The 17,353-nt window shown below is 39.5% G+C and overlaps 1 protein-coding gene and 1 pseudogene across 3 annotated transcripts; both read left to right on the forward strand.

The window, feature by feature from the left end:
• Positions 1 to 1,725: 1,725 nt before the first annotated feature.
• Positions 1,726 to 6,183, forward strand: LOC146709802 (taste receptor type 1 member 3-like; annotated as a pseudogene).
• Positions 6,184 to 11,150: 4,967 nt separating this feature from the next.
• On the forward strand, positions 11,151 to 17,121 carry odad1 (outer dynein arm docking complex subunit 1). Of its 3 annotated transcripts, none has more exons than XM_085456937.1 (15): positions 11,151 to 11,234; positions 11,713 to 11,781; positions 11,869 to 11,965; positions 12,049 to 12,238; positions 12,319 to 12,444; positions 12,531 to 12,644; positions 12,783 to 12,850; positions 12,938 to 13,125; positions 14,399 to 14,533; positions 14,694 to 14,776; positions 15,058 to 15,226; positions 15,455 to 15,618; positions 15,701 to 15,786; positions 16,757 to 16,856; positions 16,974 to 17,121. In XM_085456937.1, the coding sequence occupies exons 2-15, from the start codon at positions 11,715 to 11,717 to the stop codon at positions 17,082 to 17,084; spliced, it is 1,698 nt and encodes a 565-aa protein (XP_085313063.1). In that variant the 5' UTR covers positions 11,151 to 11,234; positions 11,713 to 11,714; the 3' UTR covers positions 17,085 to 17,121. The 3 variants fall into 3 exon arrangements, with proteins under 3 accessions (XP_085313063.1, XP_085313064.1, XP_085313062.1); XM_085456938.1 differs by having other exon boundaries at positions 11,872 to 11,965; XM_085456936.1 differs by lacking the exon at positions 11,151 to 11,234 and having other exon boundaries at positions 11,700 to 11,781.
• Positions 17,122 to 17,353: the final 232 nt, after the last annotated feature.

Here is a 17,353-nt window from a genome sequence, read left to right on the forward strand (position 1 = left end):
CCAACATAGAGCAGAGCAGCTATCTGAACGCTACCCCAACAGAGGTCGATTATCTTGTTAATAATTTTACCTCCTCACTACGTACAACTCTGGATACTGTAGCTCCAGTGAAAACTAAGGTCTCAAATCAGAAGTACCGGACTCCGTGGTATAATTCTCAAACACGTACCCTAAAGCAGATGACTCGTAAGCTGGAGAGAAAATGGCGTGTCACAAATTTAGAGGATCATCATTTAGCCTGGAGAAATAGTTTGCTGCTTTATAAGAAAGCCCTCCGCAAAGCCAGAACATCTTACTATTCGTCACTGATTGAAGTAAATAAGAACAACCCCAGGTTTCTCTTCAGCACTGTAGCCAGGCTGACAAAAAGTCAGAGCTCTTTTGAGCCAACCATCCCTTTAACGTTAACTAGTAATGACTTCATGAACTTCTTCACAAATAAAATTCTTATCATTAGAGAAAAAATTACCAATAATCATCCCACAGATGTAATATTATCTACAGCTACTTTTAGTACCATTGATGTTAAGTTAGACTCTTTTTCTCCAATTGATCTTTCTGAGTTAACTTCAATAATTACTTCCTCCAAACCATCAACGTGTCTTTTAGACCCCATTCCTACAAAACTGCTCAAAGAAGTCCTGCCATTAATTAATTCTTCGATCTTAAATATGATCAACCTATCTCTAATAATCGGCTATGTACCACAGGCCTTCAAGCTGGCAGTAGTTAAACCATTACTTAAAAAGCCATCTCTGGACCCAGCTGTCTTAGCTAGATCATCTGCAGAGGAATGGTTTATTTGAAGAGTTTCAGTCAGGTTTCAGAGCTCATCACAGCACAGAAAGAGCTTTAGTGAAGGTTACAAATGATCTTCTTATGGCCTCTGACAGTGGACTCATCTCTGTGTTTGTCCTGCTAGACCTCAGTGCAGCGTTCAATGCTGTCGACCATAATATCCTATTAGAGCGATTAGAACATGCTGTAGGTATTACAGGTACTGCACTGCAGTGGTTTGTATCATATTTATCTAATAGACTCCAATTTGTACATGTAAATGGAGAGTCCTCTTCGCACACTGAGGTTAATTATGGAGTTCCACAGGGTTCACTGCTAGGACCAATTCTGTTTACATTATACATGCTTCCCTTAGGCAGTATCATTAGAAGACATAGCATAAATTTTCACTGCTATGTAGATGACACCCAGCTCTATCTATCCATGAAGCCAGGTAACACACACCAATTAGTTAAACTGCAGGAATGTCTTAAGGACATAAAGACCTGGATGGCCGCTAACTTTTTGAATTGAATTGAATCATTGATAGTTACACCAAAGGAAAACAAATTTCAAACCACAAACAAATTCTATGAAAATACTCCGGAAATATGAACACCACCAACACAGCATAGACCCAAACATACACACAAGGTGCAAAGAGAATGTTTTTTCTCAGAAAACCATCAAGAACATTAAATGAGACTGTGTCAATAAATCCTCACAAACAGTAGTCAAAATTTGTTTAATGTGATTTTAAAAACTTTATACTACACATGTATTTTTGTTTATTTGTTTTCTTTATGATATGCTCTTACTGAAGTGTCAGGTTTGGGTGGCCAGAAGAGGGAGGGCATGACAACTTACAGGTGAATTTGCATAAAACAACCTATCATTATGCACTGGTATATAATTATACTCCTGTTATTGCTTTGGCTTACTGGCGATATGGCTTCATGTTTCACTCTGCTGGTTTTGTGCTGTTTCTTTACACTGAGCTGCAGTGAGAGTTTGCCTGAATGGGTCAGCGACATTTCTCCCAACCTCTTCAGTTTGTCTGGGGACATTATGCTTGGAGGGCTCTTTCCCATTAATGATGTCACCAGTAATCTCAGTGACATAACAGAGACCAACCAGATAAGCTGTAAAAGGTAAGGATGGTTATGAACAACCATTTCTTAATAATATGAGAATCAGAATAACTGTGTATGCTAACCCTGATTTACAACGACTTCTACTGTTTTCTGCTTGTGGCTGAACAGTTTAAATTTACGCACACTGGGACTTGCTATAGCCATGAAATATGCAGTGGATGAAATCAACAGAAATCAGACTCTCCTCACTGGCATCAAGTTAGGTTATGAAATCTATGACACATGCAGACAATCTTCAATTATTATAAAGCCCACTCTGTCCTTCCTCACTGAAAAATCCGACCAAGAACTACCTGTGCAGTGTAATTACACTGACCATGAGACCAGTATAGTTGCAGTGATTGGTCCTCTTGGCTCAGAAATGGTGTCAGTCATTGGAAAACTTGGAAAAGATTTGACTCATTATGCAATAAATATTTCAAATGTAAAAATAAATCTTTAAAAACTCCATGTATTGGTGCCAGGTTATATCACAGAAAAATTAACTTGTTCTTTTGGATTTGGTTTTGTTCAGCAGTCAATTTAACCTTTTTTAACCCTGATAAACATAAATTAGAGGTAAGTATCTCTGATTTTCTGTTTTTAATTTTCACACCAGATTAGCTATGGGGCCACCAGTGACAAGTTCAGTGATAAACTTCTCTACCCGTCATTCTTTCGTACTGTGCCAAGTGATAAATGGCAAGTGGATGTCATGATAAAGAAAATAGAGGAGTTTGGCTGGAACTGGGTGGCAATTGTGGGCAGTGACGAGGAGTACGGGCAACGAGGTGTGCAGATGTTCACTAAAATGACAGTAAACAAATTGGCAGAAAACACATCTGTCTGTGTGGCCTATCAGTCTGATTCCAGTGTACACTGACCCCAAACCAGCGATCAAAACCATCATTCATAACATTCGAGTGACCAGTGTCAGAGTGGTAGTGGTGTTTACTCTTCCAGAGCCAATTGTGGCCTTTTTCAAAGAGGTTGGTGAAGCAGAAGTTTAAAGCAACTAAGAAATTTATTATAATCTATTAGTGTATGGAGTTTGTTCAGTACCGGTAAACCATTTCATTTTTTCTAGGTTATCAGGAGTAATTTAACGCTTGTGTGGATTGGCAGCACAAGTTGGGCAATACATACTCGAGTGACTTCTCTGCCCAACATTGAAACAGTTGGCACAGTCATTGCATTTGTTGACAAAACAGACACCCTCGGCCTGTTCGCCGATTATGCAATGGAGCTCTTCAAGAAAGTCACAATCAATCAGTCAAACAATCCCTGACCACAATGCTGGAATTTGTTACCAGACAACATTAGCATAGTGGAAGCACCTGCAGTCCAGACATCAGCTTTCAGTGTGTATGCTGCTGTTTACAGTGTAGCACAGGCACTGCATAACCTGCTGGAGTGCAATTCAACTGCCTGTAAGTGGGGATCTGGAAGTAAAATCTATCCCTGGAAGGTGATTTTTTTTTCACCCAGTACATATAGTTAGGTCTTTAATTTGCAGGCCAAAAACACAATTCTTAATAGGTATATAATTTTGCCTTTGTGCATCACTGCATTTTGTATTTTAAATCAAACAATTAAGATGTGAGTGAGATGCAGATTGTCAGCTTTTTCTCATCATTAGGACATTTCATTAATTCTAATACAAATTCCTAAAGCTCGTTTTCAAATATAGTTAGCCATTTTAAGAGGTTCAAGTAATTAACAAGTAATTAAACTAACAATTTTAAATTTCATACTTATATTAAACTATCATAATTATACTTGGATGAAAATCCAATAACCACTTCTTTACCCCTTGTTCTAAGCCCCTCTGTATTTCCTTTCATGAAAATTACAGTGAAACACTATAAAATTCAAATTTAACACAGAATGAATATCAAATATTATGCTTCATTTCTTATGGCTTAAGAAGGGAACAGGATTTATCTTTTTATGGTACTGGGATCGTGACCCAGTGTTCTGTGCTTTGCACTTTTGAATCTCGTTAAATTAATTTTGAATTTGAGAAGCGAACCTAGTTTCTAGATTTTATTATGTTGGGTTTTCTTGTTTAATTCAGAGGACTAGAAATGGTATCGTTTGGTAATCCCTGGTAATTTTCCTTCTATATTGTTTAGAAATCTCTAGGTTAGTTTTAAGTTAATCTAGGGTTATCAGTTTATGTTCCCGCTCCTTTGGTCTGGTCTCTGTGTTTTGTTCCTTGGCGTTCCCTCCTCTCTGTCATATCTCTTGCCCTCTCTCTCTCGTCCCTGTGCTCTGTCTCCATGTTCTTCTTCCTGTGTTTCATCCTTTGTCTCCCCCAGTCTGTCGTTTGTTTCCATGTTTGTTTATCTCCGTCTTTGTCAGGGCTGGGTGTCCTTGTCTTTCTATTTTATTTTCACAGTCCCTCGTGTCATGTGCATTGTGTTCAGTTTCGCTTCCCCTGTCTCATTATGCCTGATTTGTTGCTTTTGTGTTCCCATATGTCTCCACTTTTCTTAATCGCCTTCATGTGTATATATTGTGTCTGTTCCCATTTGTCCCTCGTTGGAACGCCAGTTTAGCATTTAGTTTTGGCCAGTTTAGTTTTTTGTTAGTAAAGTCTTATTCTTCTTTTGGCCTTTTTTGTATTTCATGCAGCCTTAAATAGTTGGCTTGCCTTTTCTTAAGATTAGTTTTGTCTGCTTTTGGGTCCTCTCTTCAAATACACCATCTGCGCACACAGATCATGACAAATACAGCCATGAAACTGCTGGTTAGACAAATTTCTAATTAATTTTGAGCCTCTAAATGTGGGGGAACATGAATAATTAATGTCTTTAATTCATAAGCAGTTAATACAATTTTTTCTAAAGGCAGTTTTTTCTCTCCTGGAATTAAACCTGAAAGTTTACACATCGATCATATATTGATCGACTGATTGGTCGTCAGTGGTTTGTGTACACGGGCAACACTACAACAAATTAATGACCTAACTGTAGATGATTGGACACAATTTCCAAACAACGGTGTCAATAATAACGTTAAAGAATTTTGCAGCTGTTGCAGGTTTTAAAGAACACTTCTGTTGACATAAATGGCACAGATCTAGACTTTGACAAAGACAGCAACCCAAACATAGGATACAATGTGATTCAGTGGGTTTGGACAAACTCATCTCAAGTGGACTTGTGAGAGAATATACTGAACAAAAATTGTTCCTCAATAAGTCTCTCCTTCGATGGCGCACTAATAAGGTAACTTTTGAAACTATGTACATCAACTTATATTGTATAAAAGCTTTAATGTCCAGTGTATTTGACTTCTAAGATTTTTTACAGCAAATGTTACAAGTTCCTGAGTCTGCCTGTTCAGCAATGTGTGGCAAAGGCCAGGACCACAGAGTCAAAGGTGTCCATTCCTGCTGTTTTGACTGTATTGACTGTTTGGCAGGCACCAAATAAGGGTAATGTGGTTTTCCACCATTGTCTCCAATATGTGACCTTGCTTATTTGCATCTTTGTCAAGAAATAGAGAATAATCCAGCAGGTAAGCTTAACATAACATGAGAACAAGTCAATCTCGTGGGCATTCCTCTACCTGCCAGCACTTTTAAAATTCACTGATTAGCATGCTCCAGCCCGTTTTAATTAATTAAAATATTAGAGAATGTTTCATAGTTGTACAGCGTGAACCTTTCTTGGGCAGAAATGTGACTTCCAACAGTCACTGCATGCAGGGAAGAAATATTCTGACAAAATAACCCTTTAAAAACCCAAAATTGAAGTTTGAGGATGTTTAAGATTCAGTAAATCAGTAAATCACAGCCATCAGTTAAACTGATTTTTAAATGTTTTCATTTTTAATTTTTTCTTTTGTTTTTAACCAACCTAAACTTTTGTGCTTTCTCACTCATAGATGACATCGAGTGCACTAAGTGTCCCAACCACCAGTGGTCCCACAATCACAGCACGAACTGCACTGACCCCATCTTTAAGTTTTTCACCTGGAACAGCCAGGATGCTGTGATAATGATGCTGGTGGGGATGCTGCTGCTGGTATGTCAGGGTGCAGTGGGTGTCATGTTTCTGATGCATCGAGGAACTCCCTGTTAAAGGCTTCTGGGGGAACCTTGAGTTGTGTGGCTGTGCTCGGCACAATGGGAGCATGCCTGAGTCTGCTGCTCTTCCTGGGGGAGCCAGGGGATGTGGTGTGTCGTCTTCAGCTGCCCTGCACTTCCATTTTCCAAACTGTCACCCTCTCCGTTATCCTGTCCATCTCACTACAGGTGAGTTAAGACTGGTGAAACACTGCCACACAATGGCAGTGTGCAGATAGAAAGTATGCAGTGTTTAAATTATATTCTTCTCTCAGCTGTTCTGTATTTAATGTGATTAAAATAAACTTGTATTTTGATTGAACTTGTTATCCATACTTACAGGAATTACAGACCGACATGTATTTTTTAGACAGATTGTGTATGTAAATTGTCATATATATATATATATATAAAAACACCCAGCACGCCCCTGCGGGCGGTTTATCCTTCAAGCTCGGGTCCTCTACCAGAGGCCTGGGAGCTTGAGGGTCCTGCGCAGTATCTTAGCTGTTCCCAGGACTGCGCTCTTCTGGACAGAGATCTCCGATGTTGTTCCCGGGATCTGCTGGAGCCACTCGCCTAGCTTGGGAGTCACCGCACCTAGTGCTCCGATTACCACGGGGACCACCGTCACCTTCACCCTCCACATCCTCTCGAGCTCTTCTCTGAGCCCTTGGTATTTCTCCAGCTTCTCGTGTTCCTTCTTCCTGATATTGCTGTCATTCGGAACCGCTACATCGATCACTACGGCCGTCTTCTTCTGTTTGTCTACCACCACTATGTCCGGTTGGTTAGCCACCACCATTTTGTCCGTCTGTATCTGGAAGTCCCACAGGATCTTAGCTCGGTCATTCTCCACCACCCTTGGGGGCATCTCCCATTTTGACCTCGGGACTTCCAGGTTATACTCGGCACAGATGTTCCTGTACACTATGCCGGCCACTTGGTTATGGCGTTCCATGTATGCCTTGCCTGCTAGCATCTTGCACCCTGCTGTTATGTGCTGGATTGTCTCTGGGGCATCTTTACACAGCCTGCACCTGGGGTCTTGCCTGGTGTACTTCTGTACCTTCTTAGAGGATGTCCCACCAACTCAAACAGAAGAGGAGCCACAGCCAAAAGCACAGGAAAGACAATAAACAATTAAACTGGTTAATAAGAAAATCAAAGAATCATTCATTTTGAAAAACGTACTTTTTTTTTTTACTTCCTACAAGAATAGGAACAACTGTGTAATATATACCGTAGTTCAGTAGACTATAAAATCCACTAGATTAGATTGGGATAAGTATAAGCATTAGGGCTGCCACAAACGATTATTTTGATAGTCGACTAGTCACCGATTATTTATGCGATTAGTCGACTAATCAGATCATCATCCACTGGACGTAAAACTACAGCTTATTGCACCAGCAGCATCTGCTCTTATATAACTATCATTAGCTTACAGCTTTAAGCTTTTAAGGTGCTAACTAAAAATAAAGACAAGATGATAGTTTATTCAATTTTAATGAAATTTGCAGATTGTTTCGGTAAAGTTTAATAAACTCCTTGCTATCTAAAATATAACAGGACACCGGAGTATATTCTCCAGCATCTCACACTTCTAGGGTTGCCAACTCCCTGAAAAATAAATAAGGGACACCTCGTGGCCAGGGCCGGGCGACCCAGTTGTCTTCACCCTTCCCAGTGTGGTGAATTTTCTAGCTCTTTTTTTGTGTGTGAAATTATTTTTTTAACCATTTGACTTGAAGTTGATTTAAGTAGATGCATATTCTATTCTTTGTGATATGAACACATGTGAAACAAATGATCATTTAGCCATTTATTTTTAGCTCAAAATGACAACATTAACACAATAAAACAGGTCTCTTTCTTAAACAGAAGCCTGTCATGCTTAACTTTTGAGAATATAAGTAAATCTTTCTTTAAAAGAACTCTGTCCTGCTTAACTTAAAATAATAGAAAACAATAGAAAGAAAAACATTCTTGTAACAGTGCACATTTAGTGCATTTAGTACAATTGGCTTCAGTTGAGGTATTATTTCAGCTTTTCTAATGCTAATCAGCTGCTCCTGTTTGTAAACCCGCTTGTTCCCATGATTACGCATCATAACTCATCATCATTATTCATCTATGTATTACTTTTATGTATTAGTCATCAATTTGTTGTAATCATCCATCCTTGCAGTTGTTTATTACACAAAATAAGTTATATTATCACACTTCTGGCCACATAGCGCTGATATTCACTGCACATGCCCATATTAACTTTTTCCAGCCAGGTGTTTTCCTTTTCCCATTCTTCCCTTTCTCTGAGGGGAACACACATTGCTGCTCTAACGCTGAGCTCACACTGTGCGGTTTTAGGCCCATTTTGAGCCGATTTTTGAGTGATCGGACCGATTTTGGCCTTCATCGTGCATCGTGTAGTATACGTGGGGTGACGAGAAGCGATTAACACCTCACGACCAGCTCCCGATTATCAATCGCTCGTGAGGGTGTCACCACAGGCGCTCACACTGCTCGCGCGCAAACACGTAAACGTCGGTGAAAAAGACGGCGCAGCACGGCTGTGCAGCGTGTGATCTGGACACAAGTGATGGAGGCACAACTTGTAGAACTTTGGAAAGCTCATCTGAGCCTTTTCGATGTGGCATCACAAAAATTATCATGACCACAACAACCGTGAAAATAGTTGGATTTACACTGCTGCTCAATCACAGCTGCCTGATCAGTGTTTTTCATTAGCAATTTAGCAAAGTTGATGGTGGTGGTGTGTCTGTGTGAGTGAAAGACAGAGAGAGCGAGCGACAGATTTTCTGTTATAACCTTCATTTTATGGAGACACAGTGTGAGCACTCAGGTCAGGCATCAGAGCATCGGGCGGAATAGTGTGAGACCCTGCACGTGACCTACCAACTTCTAACCCCTGTGAGTCAATCTTGCAGTTTGAGCAGGAGCTGAAAATCGCGACTGAAAAAATCGCACAGTGTCTGCCCAGCATTAGGTGTACTGTCATCCGAGACTTGCACCGCAGTGTCGGCGTTTGTTTCCCTGTTGGCCATGCTTCTTGTTGTGGTCATCTGTTGTCTTCCGGTATTTTCTCTGTAAGCGACCTTTCCTCGACCAATGAGATGAGCGGTAATCTGAATTGTTATACTCGAATTGTCATAAGTGTGCTGTCAGCTCATTGGTCACAAAGCAGGAGAGGGGCTGGGAATTATGTTTTCAAACAAAGCGTTAATGCCATTAACATTTATAGACTACTTTTGATTCTCACTGTATTATGGGACAAAGTGCGTCCCTTATTAGCTCAATACGGGACGTGTACTTTTGTTTCTAAATACGGGACGATTCCGTATTTTAAGGGACGGTTGGCAACCCTACACACTTCTGATAATCAGCTGTCGTTTATTCAGCTGTGTAAAAACTATAACTTTAATCTCAGCCAAACCGATTTACTCAGGAACAAATAAAATACTAAAAAAAAAGCCAAACAATAACATTTTTAATTTATCTAAGTGACTCATATATATTTAACCTGAGTCGCGAAAGACGGCGGTGGGTTTGAAAACAATTTGCCGGGAGTCCGGTGTTCTCACGGCGCTAGTGACCTAGCCCCCGGCTAGCTATCGAGCTAGTGGGTAACAGACGTCTCCGAAAACGTCGGAGCGCTTTTGAAAATATGTGGTGTCCTGATAAACTGAGCAGATATTTGAGGTTTACACAGCTACATTCTCGCCTGAAAATATGTTAAACGTTTATTTTGTGACCCAGAAAGAATAATAAGAGTAATATTAAAACTAACTAGCTACCGCCATTGTTGGAAACTAAGCTGGGCCGCGCTATGAATTCTGGGACACAGCTGCTTCTTCTTCTTCGGGGTTTAACGGCAGCTGGCATCCTTGTACATGCTGTGCTGCCATCTTCTGTTTCAGTCCGTTATTACACTCTTAAATCCTGCTATTATTCCTGCGTCTTTTGCGATCTTACAAAGCTTCAAACGACACGTCGACTATTAAATCAGTCATCGACGATTTTGATAGTCGACGTAATCGTGACTAGTCGACAAATCGTGGCAGCCCTAATAAGCATATAAGCATTTTTTCTCAATGTAACAAATACATCATATAACACAAGAGTACAGTGTGCATAGATACAGTAGTAGCATGTAATATTTTACTAGTTGTTACAAAAATATATTCATACTTGATTTAAAACGTTTTTTTAAAAAAAGAATTATCTTTCAGGATTGTTGTTTCACTTATCCTTTTGAGAGTCACAGCATTAAGTGAATAAAAATGCAATGAAACAATGTTCTGTGTAATGTTTTGTTAATTTAAGGTATGACTTGTGTTGTGACTTATGTTATAAGGTTATGCCTCAGAGTAATACACGCGGCATTAGTGGAATCTTATTATTGTTTTTATGAGTTTAATTTTTTAAACTGGTAAACATGGAGTTATAACCTTGCTTTTTTGTATTGCGTTTTTCTTGTTTGTACCAGAACCGGCAAGCTGTCAGATTAATGACTAGAGTGTGAACTACAATATTCAACTTTTAAATAATACTTATGTTGGGGTCAAGAATAGAACTGAAAATGCAGTACAAGATCATAAAACTTAAGTATTGTATATTACTAAATATACTACGGAAATCAGAGGGGTAAATATATGCAAAATGCAAATTCTAGGAGTTTTTCTGTGTACTTGGTGATCAGAGCAATAGTTGTTATAGGGAAGTTCTTGGCTGGGGGACAGAGTAAGCACCATAATACACAAATACAAAGTATGTTAATAATTTTAAAAACGTATATACTTGTGTGTGTGTGTGTGTGTGTGTGTGTGTGTGTGTGTGTGTGTGTGTGTGTGTGTGTGTGTGTGTGTGTGTGTGTGTGTGTGTGAAGAAAATCCACAATTATATATTGTTTAAATAATTTAATCACAGCTGCTTTCAAGAGTGTTTCTTTTATATATTTTTATATATATAAAATATATATATGAATACATTTCTCTAAATTTGTAGATTTCATAAAACCCACAACCACTATTGAATAAGAATGAAAGAATTGTTTAATCGTGTGTTTAATTTTTTAATAAATGATAAACTCATTGGTGAGAGCCTGCTGTCTGAAAGACTAAGCCCAGGGACTGTTTGTCCCAAAACACCTAGCAACGGTTGCTAACAACTCAGGCCTCTGTTACGGAAGGTGGTGAAGGGCTCGGTGGCCCTCATCGTTACAACAGGTAAGATAAGATGGTATTTGTCATTAATAACATAACACTCTTCTCGTGTAGCATTCGGGGGCAAGCTAACAATTTCTAAACTCAACATATTATATATATTACACAACAGCTGGCATGAAACACGCAGGTGTTTTTGGTAACCTGTTAACTTAGCTTAACTTAGTTACAGAAAACTACAGCAAGAGTTATGAAGATATATTTATTGTTTATTGTAAACGCACTGTAACTGTGTCATTCAAAGTGCACAAACCACATGATATAAAAAACAGTAAATAAATAATTGGGGAAAAATGACTGATATGTCTCTAAGATTTAGGCTAAAGCTGCTTAAAGTTTTGACTTATTTGAACAAATATTCAGCGTCTAAGTTTAAAAGCAGAATATGAAACTAAACAGCAAGGGGAGAAGATGTAATATAATAATAAATGTAATGCTTTTTCCTCAAATAATTAGTCAGGGATGTTCATGTTCATTGTAGCCATGCCTCGAGGAAGATCAGCCGCAAGCGCACGCTCAGATAACAGTGAGGTTGATGTTGATGGAGCAGGTAAGGTTTTCTGTGTTGGTATTATTAACTGTTCTTATTTCGATTGAAACAGCTGTAACATCATGTGCACATGATATTGTTCTTAAGTAGAAGAGATCGCCAAATTGCAGAGACAGTTCAGGATCATGGAAGGAGATCTGCAGGCCTACAACATGCAGACCCGGAAACAGATCCGCAAACAACAGTGAGTAAAAGCTACACCTATACAACATAGTTAGGAGTCTGTGTATTTTTTTCTCTTCAGTCTCTTGTGTCATGTGGATAAAGGCAGGAGATAGAGGTGCTGCAGAAGGAGCAGGAGGAACTGCAACGAAACCTCGGTGCCTGTAACAGCTTGGCCCGTCAACAGCAGGAAAACAAGGACATCCAGACTATTCAGGTCCTGCTTGAGCAGAGAGAAATGCTGGAAGAGGAGCTGCAGAAAGGCAAAAAATGCCAGCAAGAGCTGAAGAAGGAGGTTAATTATGAGCTTTCATATTATTTGATACTTCCTCGTATTGTTTCATGCTTACCACGATTTTTATGTGCTGTTTTTAGATCTCCAGCATGGAGTCGAAGCTAGCAGAGTTGAGAAATGGAGCTGTTAGTAATAGTAACGCTCAAAGTTCCCCAGAACAGCGAATCCAAAAGTCCATACGCACTATGGAATACAAACTGAACAGAGTGAGTCACGAAGCACGCTACAGCCAAATACCCAGAAAAATGAACTAAATGTTAAATATCATGAAATTCATGTGTTCTTTGTCAAGGCCTTGACTCGCTTAAATGAGCAGATGACCAAAAACAGCCAAGTGAGAGAGGAGCTGCATACTCTTTATATTGAGCGTGTTCGTTTTCAGCAACTACACAACAGGCTAAGCAAGGTCAGAGGTCACATCACATTTAATATGATCTGGAGGCAAATATTTTTGTTATTTGGCATTTATTTACTTGGGTTTCATTACATTTAAATAGCAGGTGCAAACTGAAAACATGTCTCCACATGAACATTTGTGTTATAGGAACTGCAGGAAGTACGCAAGAAAATTGGAGAAGTAATCAACCAGTCCTCTGCTGCTTATGACACAAGGTGAGATTTGAGATTCAGTTTCTATTAAGGGCAAAAAAATGTCCGCATGTTATTCAGTTCAAGCACTAATTGTTATCTGCACCTTAGGGTGGAGGCTCACTCCAAGGCAACAATGATAAAAGAGAAGGCACTGAAGGACCGTGACCAGTACAGCACTGAGTTGAAGGAGCTGGAGAGGGTTATTGCGCATGAGTCCACCCTGAAAACGTTCATGATCGTCAAGTGCAGTGATGCAGGCAGGCAGGACGACGAGCATGAAATGGGACCTGGACAATGTAAGAGGCAACCAGTGTGTTGTAGCTGCTATGTCTGTTTATATTAATGATATTAATCAAGTTATTCAATGAAATTCAGTTTTATTTATATATTGCCAAACCACAATAGCAGTTGCCTCAAGGTTCTTATTATTGTAAGTTAAAGAACTATCAATAATACATGTTATGTATGTTGTGACAGAGTTGATGATAATAATAGAACTAGACCACTTTACACTTATGCTTAACAAGTTTTCAGACAAAGATTAGTAATGTACAGTACAGTGCTGTATGTAACCCAGTCTACATGTAGCTAAAATGTAAGCGTAACACAGTGTCATTCTCACAAAGGATACAAGAAAGCTTTATGGTAGTTTGTACTGAAGTAATCTGGGAAACAGAAGAGTAGAGGGGAAATAAACTCACAGGAATGTAACCAGAAGTGACCAGAAATTACAAAACAACACAGGAATTGGCTTGAACCATAAACACGCCAAAAAAAAAAACCATGAGAAGCCAACTGAGATATACATTTAAGCTGCCTTTTTTTTATTATTAAGTTGGAAACTGTGCTCTAGCAACATTACAGATGGTACTTAAATATGAATATTAAGAATGTTTCAAATGATAAAGTACACTATACAGTCTTAAGTACTGGGACACCTACACATTACATCTATAGGAGCTGCTTAGCAATGGAAACCCATGCCATGAAACTCCCGGTGCACAGTTTTTGTGCTGATGTTAAGAGAAGGGTTGAAGCTTCCTGAGCATTACTGGGGATTAATGACTTTTATACAGTAATTTCCACAGGTATATTTTATATAGAACACCTAAATTCAAAGATGAATCAGTGTGGCCTATTGCTTTTGTCCAAATGGTGTATGTTTATGTGGTCTTCTCCATCTCCATGGCTATGACCTGTAAATTGCCAAATCCTTTTCAGTGTTTCTTTTGGTCCCCAAAATAAAATTTTTCCTGCAGCAAAACTATTAACAAATTGTTAAATGTTAATATAGAATAACATATTTAAAAGTGCAGCAACAAAGCAGAAAATTCAGTAAAACAAGTTTGCTGTTGGCTTAGAAACCAGTAAAAATGGGAAGGCACAGTCAGTCTTGCCAGCGTGTCCCTGGCTGCTTTAATATAGATCTCAAAAGGATCGCTGTTGCATTTCTGGTTAGTGACTTAACTGTTCAAAAGGAAAAGAAGACTGTGTGTAAATTTCTTGGGGACATTTGGAACAAGTTTGGTCCAGACTGACAAGGTGGGGGATGGGCTTTGTGTTTCATAGCTTTGGAGCCAAAAGAGCAGTCCAGGATGGACTCTGGAGAAGAGTCACTGGATGCTCTAGAGGAGGCGTTTGAAAGGATTCGGATTGCTACAGGGGAGGAGAACCTGGACCAGCTGGTCACCAGGTACATTCAGGGTAAGTCTAACAAACCAGCTTTTTATCTCTGTGTTTTTTGTTTTTACTTTAGCTTACATTGTCTACATACAGTAAAATTCAATGTATGTAAGATCCCACTTGGAAAACAGGGATAATTGGACTTGGTGTCTCACTGCTGTGTTGCTGTTTTGCTCTTCAGTTGAAGACCGGAACTTTGCACTTTTCAATTTTGTTAATGAGCAAACCAATGAGGCTGAGGCACTGAAGGAAGAAATTAGCAAGGTAAGTGTGTTTTTCCCCCTTTAAATCACAAAAATGACGTATTGTTTCCCAGTGCAGTTATGCAGTGCGCACACACTTTTGTTATACAATTTACAAATAAGCCAAAAATAACAACAACAACAAAAAACTCTGAAAGACGAAGAAATATTAGGAAATTAGATCAAAGCTAATGATTAAGTTTAGGAAGTGTCAGGGTGTGCTGGGTGGGGAGGTTTGTTCATTTATGTTTTTAACGTGCACTGTATATATGTCTGTTTGTGCTGGAATTTGCCTCTCGGCAGATCAAACAAGACATGGAGCAGTTTCGGGTTAAAGGTTTACAGCAGGAACGACAGCACCAATCTTTGTTGCAAGATATTGATGAGCAACTAGAGGGAGTTTTATCTCAAAGAAAGGCCAACGAGAACCGAGCCAGCATCATAAGCGAGATCCTGGACAAGACTAAAACAGGTTGATTTATTTTGCATATTTTGTTATCATTACAACTAGTAATTTCTCATAACTCCATACATCCTTAAGGCTTTTTTTGCAGTGAAGGTCCCAATAATCATGAAAATTATCAAAGCTCTCAAGCAATCACAAGCAAAAACAAAAAGCTAAAACATGCTACTGCTGTCACCTGGATATTTATTAAAAAAAACAAATTAAACAGTTCATGGTTTCTCTTCCTTATCGCAGGTGTAAACAACATCTTCACTAAAGTAGAATGCGACCGCTCAGCGATAGAAGATATGCTGGGCTCCTCCAGTGGGATCACTGAGAACAACATAATGTCCTACCTCAGCTTAGTGGAGCAGAAGACCAACGAACTGCTCACTGTGCAGGCTTTCCTCAGTACTAAAGTAATCAGGCTGGCCTTTTAACATATGTATATATTGTTTTCTTTCCTGTGATACAAAGATTCTGCATTTAAAACTCTTACAGGATCTAGAAGACCCAGCAGGCTTCCCTTTGGGTCAGAATCCAAAACTACTTCAGCAGAATATCAGCATCCAACCTGCAGTCAACAGGTCAGCTGTTTATCTGTTCATTTTGAAAACTGTGTATTTCTCCTTCTTCCTCCTCCTCTCTTTCAGCTTCTCCATTTAGGAGAAGCAGATCAACTGCTTCCTTCTCACTCTATCCCTAGCATCCTCCTTGGGCACACCAACCCATCTCAACATCCACAAATCCTCTCTGTGGTCTTCCTCCTCCCTGGCAGATCCATGTTTAGTACCCTTTTCCCAGTATATTCACTATCCCTCCTCTGCACATGTTCAAACCACCTAAGCCAGGGGTCTCAAACTGGCTGGTGTCCTGAAACTTTTCTATGTTACCCTGTTGCAACACACCTGAATATAATTAGTAGGTCATTAGCAAGACTATAGCACTTGACTGCACACTGAGGTGGCAATTCAGCCATTTGATTCATGTTACAGCAGCTCATGAATGAATGAACATGGTGCAATAAAAGTACTTTTAGAAGTATATATTTTTCCAAACATTTACATTTACTTAAATTTACTTCAGTAGGGTTAGGGATTGCCACTTCAGCATGCAGTCAAATTCTATGATCTTGCTAATGACCTAGTAATTTTATTCAGGTGTGTTGCAACAGGGACACATGGAAAAGTTTCAGGACACCGGAACTCAAGGACTGGAGTTTGAGACCCCTGATCCAAGCCATGCCTCTTTAACTCTGTCTCCAAACCGCTCACCCTGAGCTGTCCCTTATTGTCCCTAATAAGGGACAGTCCCTATTTTCCCTATTTCTTCATGTCCATCCTGGTCACTCCCATTGAAGACCTTGACATCTTCGGCTCTTGCGCCTCCTATCTTTTTATCAGTGCAACCATCTCCAAACCATACATCAAAGCAGGTCTCTCTGCTGTCTTGTAAATCTTTCCTTTTACTTTTGCTGTAGTCCTTGGGTCAGAACTGTGTATTTGCAAATAAATAAATGCAACGCATTGGGTTGATGAATGTGTGCATCTAACTTAGATCCATTAGCGTGGCGTATAATGCAGAAGAGTCTCCTGTTACTGATGAAGAAGAACGGCCACTCTCACAAGGGGAACTTCGCCAAAGGATAATGAAGGGAGTGAGTGCAGTAATAAGTCCCAGATGTACCCCAACATGATAATTTGGGATATATGCACTGGTCAGTTTTTGAAGCTCATCTGGGGGTTTTTTGGGGGGGGGATTTTTTGATTTCCAGGTTCTGGAGAAAGAGTTCTGCACGACAGACAGCAACAAGACCATCAAAGATCAGTCTGCAGTTCAGAGTCAGATCACACCCACCGGAAGAGGCAGTAATCTGAAACACTGACCCCACCAGTCCAGTAAAGATGCACATTTTAAAAACAGGATCATTGTCATTTACTGTACAGATCAGCGAAGGCCGTGATAGCTGATGGAACCAGCTACCACATGTAACATTTCAAAGCCTAATTATGTTGTATGTTTGTCATCTTTTATGATGAATCATTGGCATGGTCTGCTGTATTGTACGTAGCTCTGATTTGCTTAGGCGGGACTAATTAGCTTAGGAGCTATAAAGTCTCTAGTAACCAGCTGTCCTTTTGATGTGTTACTTGC

Source organism: Copadichromis virginalis, linkage group LG5 (genome assembly GCF_057382275.1).
Source record: "Copadichromis virginalis isolate Kocher_CV1m ecotype Utaka linkage group LG5, C_Virginalis_male_GT1.1, whole genome shotgun sequence".
NCBI classification, from domain to species: Eukaryota; Metazoa; Chordata; class Actinopteri; order Cichliformes; family Cichlidae; genus Copadichromis; species Copadichromis virginalis.